A 10,458-nucleotide genomic window follows, 5' to 3' on the forward strand; every position below is an offset into this window, starting at 1 on the left:
TTATACGTTTGTGGTATAAAATTCTATATTGAACTCACCAGTTCTAGTGCAGCTACAAAGAACAAACCTCGAGTTTCGCGAGGGGCCTCGACGGAGAGAAAGAGAAAGAGAGAGGGGCCCTTCGAAGCCCTTCGTTGATTTGACGTTTCTACAAAGTCGAGGCGGATCAGCTACGCGTCGTCGTTAAGAACGATGGCGGGTTCGGCTCTCAGACGACTGATGGCTGAGTACAAACGTGAGGATCAGCTTTTTAGTCTTCTTTTAGTCACACCGCAGTAAACATTTAGTTCGCATTGTTAATGACACCGTACGTAATGGAGGCTTTCCCGCCATTGCGACACATTTTTTCCCGCCGAGCAATAATGTCCGCGTTATTGCGACGAACTTGCAGAGCTAACCTTGAATCCACCGGAGGGCATCATCGCCGGCCCGATTAACGAGGAGAACTTCTTCGAATGGGAGGCTCTCATCACGTAAGTTTTTTTCCTCTGGTCGGATTTTTGTTAATCCAAAAAATTGTGGTCATCTACTATCGTTGACTACTACTGTATTATTTTGTGCATATATATACATATTTTCTAACCTGAAATTTTTAGTTTTCTCTATTTTAAGGCTTTGCACCATAGGAAAAATATTAGGAATAGGAATGAGAAATAGAAATTAAATGAAAAAGAAGAAAGTGTGGCAATTATGAAGGAGGGGTTTCCTTACCAATTTAGTTAAAACTATAAAAAAAATGATTAAGTACTTTTTAATATATCAGTTATCTCTGCTTTAAAAAAGCATAAACTTTATTTCAATATTTTTTAACCATTTAATTCAATATACTACAGCATATTTAGTGTGTTTTTACAAAACTACATATTTATCAAAAAAAATTTATGGTTTTGGTTAAAGCAGAGAATAGTTGGTATATTGAATATTGCATTTACATGATGTTGATATGGTAGATATTCTAATCATGTAACATGTAACTGTTAATTTTAGTATTTAATAATTTTTTTTCTAATTTAGAGCTACAATTTTAATTTATAGATACATGTTTTATGCGCCAAAATACACAAAATTGAGAAGTTTTAGCCAAATTAATAAGAAAGTCCTTCACTTTCATAATTACTGAAAATATTAAATATAGAAATTGTTACAATCATAACCAAGAAAAAGTGTGCAAATTGTAAACTTACACATTTAATCTATTTTGCTCATTAAGTTTCCTTGCCTTTTAATTTTAGCTTCCTTATAGAGAAAATCTAATGAGCGAAATAGGATGAGAAAGCAATGTGCAAGTTTTCAATTTGCATACTTTTTTACATAAAATAATATTTTTACAAATGTCATGTATATGTATGTGTGCTCACTCTCGTACGTTTCTTTCGTAAAGTTTGAAAATTTTAAATTAAAAAAAAAAATGAATTTTTTTACCGATCCTTGCTAAATTTAATACCAAATATCCCTCAATGATACTCTATTCATATAATATTTATCATAATATCTTAAAATTTACAGAAGTTACAGCAACTACAGTTGTTTTCTCAAAAAATTCAAAATCTTATAAAAAGTGAATCCTTTCACTGATCTTTATAAAATTCAATAGCATCTTTTAATGATAGTTTATTCATGTAAAAAATTTATTTTGAGATTTTAAAATTTACAGAAGTTAGAGCAACCACAGACATTTTTGGAAAAATTAAAATTGCATGAAGATTTAAAACAAAAATGACAATAAATAAAAGTGTTGTACTATTTTACTTGTATGTTAAATTTGAAAACTGTAAATCGAATAGTTCTTGAGATATTTAAATTTTCAGAAAAGTGGTGGGCACAAACACAGCACACGAATATTAAAAAAAAAATATTTTTCGATGTTTTAAAACATTCTGAACATATTAGCAAAGGAATTAGGAATCTGAAAAAAAATTTTTTTCATAAAACAAAGTTTTTTCTATGAGTTTTTGTATCAGAATAATATTAGAAAAATTATATAATAATCTTTTAGAAAAAAATTTTCCATTTCTTAATTTAGAAAGAAAATTTAGAACTCCAGAGCATTATTAATAACCTTCAGATATTTATTTAAATTTTTTAACATTTTGCATTACGATAGTCTTTATAAAAAAAATTGAAAAAACTTTTAGTCGTTTATTTAAAAATTGTTTAATTTTTTATAAAAGTAATATTTTTAAACATTTTTTTCATGAAAAAAAAAATTTTTTTGGAAAGTGCATTTTGTAAAAATTATAATAATATTTATAAATAATATATATATATATAGGGTGTCCCATAATTCGCGAACCACCGCGAATGGGCAGATAGAGCGTGTTAAACTGAATAGAAAAGTCCTGTATCATTTTGCGATATTCGCAGTAATTATTGAGTTATTAACTAAAATATCTAAACGAATGAGCGGGTAGAAAGCGGTAGGCCGGACTTGGTTGTGCATGTCGGATGACTTATTTGTTATATGTCGCTTAGTATCATCTTACTTTTCGGCGCCACTACATTGGTCACCGCTCGCTGCATGACGCCGCCTCTCGATCAAATAATGCTTTCTACCTGCTTATTCGTTTAGATATTTTAATAAATAACTCAATAATTATTGCGAATATCGCAAAATGATACAGGACTTTTCTATTCAGTTTAACACGCTCTATCTGCCCATTCGCGGTGGTTCGCGAATTATGGGACACCCTGTATATATATATATATATATATAAAATTTTTTATAAAAAAATAATTTTTTATATTCATGCTTACGTTATTCTATATTGTTATTTTGTTAATAATTCCCAAATTTTTAATCCTTGTTACTAGTTATTAGAATAGGATAGTAGAAATAATCGACCAAACTAGCGTATATTTTGTTTATTAAACTCACTACGTTTCAATCATGTGGTTGTGGTCCTTTTCAAGCGAACAAATATATATCATTAAATTAAATCTTCATATTAGTAATACTGTCCATAATTATTAAACTATAAATTTATATAAAAAAGTCAAACGATTGAAAGTACGAGAAATAGTCAACATGTCACGCCGAAGGATCGTCAAGTTATAATATATCTTATTATGTTAATATTTTTTATTCTTAATATAATATCTAAACATATAGATTTCATGTTATATATTTAATATTCTGTCATTTTTATTTCTTATTACTTATTCTTAATGCATAATATTAATTTAGTTCTTTGTTTTGGAATAAAATAATTTCTAATTATATATTACTCCTAATATTTATTATTTGTAATATGTTTAATATTTCCTATTTTTATTTCTATTGTGCGCAGAGTCTAAGATTTTAAATAAAATATCAAAATATAATTAATATGAAAATTATGTGTTATGCGCGTGTTGTACGAGCATTTTTATATAATCTTTCCAATACATTCTTTATTGAAGTGTGTTTTAATGTAGCTAAATGTTTTTTAGTGGACCAGAAGGAACATGCTTTGAAGGTGGAGTGTTTCCAGCGAAATTAATATTTCCACCGGATTATCCACTAAGTCCACCAAAGATGCAATTCACCTGTGAAATGTTTCATCCTAATAGTAAGTTACTGCGCTATTAAAATTATGATGCTTATTATATGCTTAATTTGATCCATTTCACTAAATTTTGATAAAAATATAAAACTGAGTGTTCTTTTTACATAAATAAGGTGTGTAACTCGTTGCAGTGTTCTATATGCAAAATCTCATTTGACATCTTTTTCTATAAAAAAATAAAGATTTGAAAAGTAAATCGTTGGGGGAGGGGTTTGGATACAGGGTGTCTACTCTAAGGAAAAATCGGAGTTATTTTATATTTTGAAAAATTCACGAATTTTCATGGCATTTAATCAAGACTCATTTTTTAATCGAGACTCATTCAGATAATTTTTTTCGAAAATTATATCTTTAATAATTTTTCTCTTTTATTGTAAACGGTCGATAATATTCACTGATTGGTCAAATTAGCAATCATATATGTTTAACTATTGTTTTTTAGAATAAAAAAATGCATTCTTATTATTAAACTATAAACAGGCTGTGTTTAGTTTTTAAAAAACTTTAGATTAATTTTTTTGAAGGCCTCGTATTAAATATTTTTAGTACCACTTAGGAAACATATGTCTAATATATCTTTGCAATATTTAAGTTTGTATTAAAATGTGATATTTTTTATTGACGATCTCTTTAATATCAAGGTCTTATATAAGTTTCATAGCAAATTGTTCAGTTATTAATTTTTGTTTTATATTTTCGCATATATATTTTTGTATATATATATTTTTTATATATTACATTTTGTTATACATATATATATATTGTCCAAAATAATTTTATAATTAATAATCAACATTAAATGCTACAAAAATATTCTTGATAGCATTATTTGTTATTGTATGAATAGAAAATTAGAAAGTGCATACAATAAAGAAACTTATTTTAAAAAGTTCTACTTACAATTTTTTTACCTGGAATTTCAAACAAAAACACTTGGAAGATCAAAAAATTTGTATACAAGATTTGATTAGACACCTTGTAGATACTATAAATGGTTAAGATTGTTAAAAATGTTTGTGAAGTTTTTTACTACATTAATAAAAAGAAAATATGTGTGTATAAAAAAATCTTTATTTTTATGCAAAGACAAAATAAATGCATTTTTTTAAATTTAAGCAAGGCAAGTCAAAACTGTAAAGATAAAGAGCCCAAATCGGACTTTAGGAACACCCTGTATATATATTATTCAATTTATGATTAACTGACATTAAAATCGTTCTATAGTATATTAGCTAACAAGTGCGGGGGGGATCGGCCGAGAGTGCGGAAGTTTGGCGCACGAGGCAAAGCCGAGTGTGACAATCCGCACGATCGGCCGATTTATGACCCGCACATGTTGGCTACGATATTTTGTGCGTGGAAAGGGAGCCCTTTCTAAAATCCCATCATGTGCGGAAAGGGCGACTTTTCGCGCGCCGGTTGCACAAAAAAATATTAAACGTATAAGCTGAAATGGATTTCAATTATTAAAGCTTCCTAGCTCCTCGCCGACTATGTTGGAATTGTGACGTCAGAAGCGGGAAAACATGCTAAAAATTCTTAGATGCTATTTCGAAATAAAACGATATTTCAATGAAACAGCATTTTAGATGACTTTAGCACACTCTTAAAATACCTCTGAAATAGTATTTCATATTTTTTTATTTAAAAATAGCATTTAAGAATTTTCAACGTATGCTTTCTCTGACGTTACTAATATGGCCGCAGCGAGGACCCATAAGCCTTAAATGTACAATAATGTTAAGATGTTAACCATCTATGAAATTATATCTTTTTTCTCAAAAGTTTATGCCGATGGAAGAGTCTGCATAAGCATATTACATGCACCTGGCGATGACCCAATGGGCTATGAAAGCAGCGCAGAAAGGTGGAGCCCAGTACAGAGTGTCGAGAAGATATTGTTGAGTGTAGTAAGTATGCTAGCGGAACCAAACGACGAGAGTGGTGCTAACGTTGATGCTGCCAAAATGTGGAGGGAAGATCGCAGTGAATTTGAGAGGATAGCTCAAAAACTTGTAAGGAAAACCCTGGGTATCCCTTGAGATAGAAAGAACGCACATTGTTAATTAAAAATAAAAAAAAATGTAAACGCTCAAATTATAATTGCTTATTATAATTACTTTTATGTTTCTCTATGGCACATTCCTATATGAAACAATAAATTTTTATCTGTGGAATAAAATAAATTTCTTTGTGTGTAAATTATTTCTCGTATATAAAGGCTAAAGTTGATTTATTGTGTTCCCTAAGGATTTACAAGGCGCTTTTGGTAGGAGCGTTCCCGAACCTTTACAATATATCATTATATTATTTATAGTTTCTTCTACATTTTTCCTTCCCTCCTTTTCCCTCTCTTCCTCCCATTTGCCTTTGCCTTTCTTTCTTTTTTCTTCCTTTTTCAAATAATTCTGCTTTTTTTTTCTCTCTTTCTCCATTCTTTCCACAATTTTTCCAAGCAGGCATATGAAAGTTGGCTTGAACTGAATTCCAACTAGAGACCCTTCGCATTAGTTTAACTTTCTATGCGAAACTACGTGTCACTCCTTATTTTCGTATATTTGATTTGATTTATTTGATTTTATTTATTTTATTATCTGAAGTGCTATTTCGTTGAAATATTTCGAGATGATATCTAAGAATTCTTAGCGTGTTTTCTCGCCTCTGACGTCACAATTCCAACATGGTCGGCGAGGAGCTAGGAGCCTTAAATTAAGTAAAAGGTTACACAGATTTTGATGACGAGAGATTTGAGGTTGTTAATCTCAAAAATGTTTTATTTTCAACATTGTAGTACAAACATGGGTAATCAAATACATACGCGATTATCTCTTATACACTTACATATAACATTTCACTGTGACGAACCGCTAAACAAAGGATAGGATTCGCTTCTTGCGTTTGAGTACGTGATTAATCTTAAGTGTTAAATTATTATCAACTGATCCCACAAATTATTTTACGATGTTAAAATAATTCTATCACAATCATATAACGGTGCTACGTACATTTTTTGTGTAAATGTGCATCAATGTGTAAACTTAATGTATTATAAACTAATATATTTGGATATCTTTTATTTTCTTCTCTCTTCTCCCTCTGAGAAGGGAATATAAATTAAATACATTTGTAATATTTGTAATATTTTATAAATATATATTTTTTGTGTAATAAAAATAAACGGAATAGTGATTTATTTACTGAAAAAATTTTTTATAGAATTATTTTGCCAATAAAAAATCAGACAAACTGGATTGCTTTCGCAGTCAGTTATCCTGTGTATATGTGTTTTTTTTATGTCTGTCTTTTACTTTTATACAAATTTTATTGAAATTATATAAATGTCGATCGAGTTAATCCTGACAGAAAATCCGGAACGTATATCATATTTACAAAATTAAATCATCGATCCGCAGCGAATATGTCTGATTATCATGTGCACATTTCTCTTTAATAACAATCGAACTTGGTGACAAAAATATAGGGTGTCCCATTTTTAAAATGTCCCAATTTGAGTAGTCGAATGATTTGTTTAAATAAGTTTTCTTTTAATAATTTTCGAAGAATTAAAACTGAAATCTTTTTCCACATAGAATTTTATAATTTTTTCTTTTTTTCTGAAATTTTTTCAAAAATACAGGCTCAAATTATTTTATTAAAAACACTTGGTATGTTAGACTAGAAAAAATTAATTAGTAAATTTTCATATAAAATAGTAATCTTCGTGATTGAATTGCATTTGCGACTTAAGGATGAAATAAATTAATTTTTCTAACAACAATCAGTTTCCTATTTAAATATTTTATTATATTTGAATAATATATATGACTTCATGACTAATAGATCAATTTGGGAAAATCTAAAATATGTGATAAAAATTCAACAAATTTCTCATTTTGCTAAATATTTAAAAAAATAAATGTTGGTTTTTTTCATTTAAAAATCTTTGCAATTTGTTTTTTTTTCATTTTTTGAAAATTAAAAGTTAAATAAAAATAATAAAACTTTGTACACGCGCGCATATGTAAATTTATTACAATATTTTATTACGATAAAACAATATTTACATAAATTTAATTAAAAAAATAGAGTATTTGTGACTAGCACTCAGAAATTATATCTAAATAATAAAATTTTAATGTGTGTCTGTTTCAACCAAAGTACAACATTTTGTACATTTTTTAAACTCTAAAATTATACGCTATTTATACGTCTCTGAGATAAGTATACACACATTGTTTTTTTCGCGGTTCCTTAATATATATACATATATCAAAAAGATTTCATTTTTCAATGATATTTTGATTTTCCAAAAATCTAATTTTTTAAAAACCATTTTAAAAAAGTATGAATTATACCTTATAACATTTATTATAAATTAGGTAATAAATTATCTCAATATAGTTTTGCACATTTTTTCATTTATATCAACGTAACATATACAACTCAGAAATGTGATCACATGTACAATCATAGAAGAAATCTATAGAAAAAGCTTTCTATAGTTGATCTTTTTCATTAATTTTCCTAAATTTTAAATAAACTATGTGCAACATTCCTAAGTAGCAAACTGACGTCATTAAATGTTAAAATGACATCATTCTACGTCAAAATGACGTCATTTTGACGTTTAATGACGTCAGTTTGCTACTTAGATTGTGTCTAATACTATGTAAATATCTGTCCTAAAAAACAATTTATATAATAATAATCATATTTTATAATCATATAAAAATTTTTGTACGCAAAATTATATTTAACAGTGAATATGAGAATATATGTACAAATGTTGTACTCTGGATACGATTTTATACTTTGGCATTGTGAAAGAGAAGATGCATTTTACATGTGTCAAGCGACTGTAATATCAATCAAAGTCACAACAAACTTTAGTTAAAAAGTTTGATCCTTCGAAACGAAGCTATCAGCTCTTACAAGCAAAAATTTATTTTGCTCTACTGAGGGATCACATTTTAAAACTTCATTACAGATTAATCGGTTAAACTTAAAGCAAATATACAATAAGTGCCAAGATACTCTGTAAAACAGAGTCAATTTGTAATATTTCGCGACATTTTTTTTACTTTTTTGATGCGAGACAGGTCTAATATCGCAGCTGCCTGTTTATCAATAATATCACATTTTGCTAGAAGAAATATATATATATATATATATATATATATATATATATATATATATATATTCGAAAGCAATCGTTTCTCGCGGTGTCGACATCGAAAGTTATAAATATATAAAAAACATTCGATACATACTGCTGTCCTTTAATTCCTTAACAAGCCCGAGAACTTTTTTTTTCATAAGAAGAAAAAATAGTACCGTATAACTAACATGCCCTAAGGAACACAACGCAGTTAAAATGATATCATTTTGACGTCATAATTATGTTACGATAGAAAGTCAATATGAGGATTTTTGGTTTCAAAATTTGATGATTTATTGACGTCAAGAAAACATCAAAAATCAATATATCCTATTGTAATAATATAGGAACCAAAACGGTCTAAGAGCCGGAGCACAGACTTTTGCATAATGCATAAGAGAATCAACTAATTAGAATCCTTCATTTCTATCTTCAGGATGAAAATCCTGAGGATTAAAAATGATGAGGATTTTGATTGATGATTATTTATATTATGTAATTGTCTGTGCTTCACGGTCCTACACGAGTTTTCTTTTTTACAATATTTTATAAAAAGATTGAAAATATAACACATTTATCCAGTAAAACATGAATTTGCAGGGCCAGCGTAAAATCGATCATTTTTTCGTCACTGAGCAGCACATGTGATGATATTATGATAAACCAAATTTTCGTCACATGAAAAATCATGACTATTTTGAATCAAAATAAAATCATTTTGACTTTCTTGACTTCAGTGTGTTCCTTGGGGCGTTGCGCCCTAGTTCGCGAGCTCATTTACGCAGCAACATTTTGCGGTCCCCCCTTTCAAATACCTACAATAAAAAAATTGAATTTTTAAATTGAAAAGGAAGTTTTTGCTACAAAGAAATATATTTATTTCACAAATTTTTAAAAAATTTGACATAGCTCTAGTTACGGCACTTCATTGGAAAAAGATCAGGTCATCCAGATGAAGTAAGGATATATGCATTTCTCGGGAATTTCCCAAGAGTTGGACATCCGTGAGATTTTTAGTCTGTAGAAAGAACTTCGCCCATTTTGTCCCTCCAGGTCCAGTCATTAAACATGTCCCAAGTAGCAAACTGACGTCGTTAGACGTCAAAATGACGTACGCTACCTGGGATATAACTCTGTAGGTACTAATATTAAAAAAAATAAATAGTTTTAGATCCTCAAATCTCCACCGTAAGTAGTTCTAACCTCTTAAAGGCAACATATATTCGTTTGACAGCTCATCATCAGAGCTCCTGGGTTCTCGCCGACCATGTTACAATTGTGACGTCAGACGCGAGAAAACACGCTAAAAATTCTTAGATGCCATTTCGAAATAAAAAGATATTACTATGAAACAGCATTTGAGATAGCTTTAGCACACTTTTAAAATAATTCGAAAACTATCTTTTTTTTCTTTATAATCAATCAACAGCTATAAAAAAATACGAGGCCCAGTTTATCTGGTCTTTGCACATCCATATGTCTTCTAAATATCTTTCGAATATGTTGTGCTATTAGGGTAGCACTCTGTATAACAAAATCTATTATTACGAGCATTTTACGGTTGTTGATTGACTGTCAAGGGAAAAATGGTTTTTGGATTATTTTACAAGTATGCCAAAGACATTTGTTATTGTTTCATCACAAAATATCTTTTCATCTAAAAATGGCATGCAAGAATTTTCAGCGTGTATTTTCTCGCTTCTGACATCATAATTCAACATGGCCACAGCGAAGAGCTAGGAGCCAAATGCAGAT

General features: G+C 29.0%; 1 protein-coding gene across 1 annotated transcript; it reads left to right on the top strand.

Annotated features, from left to right (window-relative positions):
- Ubc7 (ubiquitin conjugating enzyme 7) lies at positions 1-5,731 on the top strand. Its single transcript, XM_029308307.2, has 4 exons — positions 1-235; positions 392-473; positions 3,430-3,548; positions 5,331-5,731. Exons 1-4 carry the CDS (start codon positions 193-195, stop codon positions 5,585-5,587), a joined length of 501 nt encoding a protein of 166 aa, XP_029164140.1. The 5' UTR covers positions 1-192; the 3' UTR covers positions 5,588-5,731.
- Positions 5,732-10,458: the final 4,727 nt, after the last annotated feature.

The sequence above is a fragment of the Nylanderia fulva genome, unplaced genomic scaffold, assembly GCF_048542155.1.
Source record: "Nylanderia fulva isolate GAGA-0341 unplaced genomic scaffold, ASM4854215v1 Scaffold182, whole genome shotgun sequence".
In the NCBI taxonomy this organism is placed as follows: Eukaryota; Metazoa; Arthropoda; class Insecta; order Hymenoptera; family Formicidae; genus Nylanderia; species Nylanderia fulva.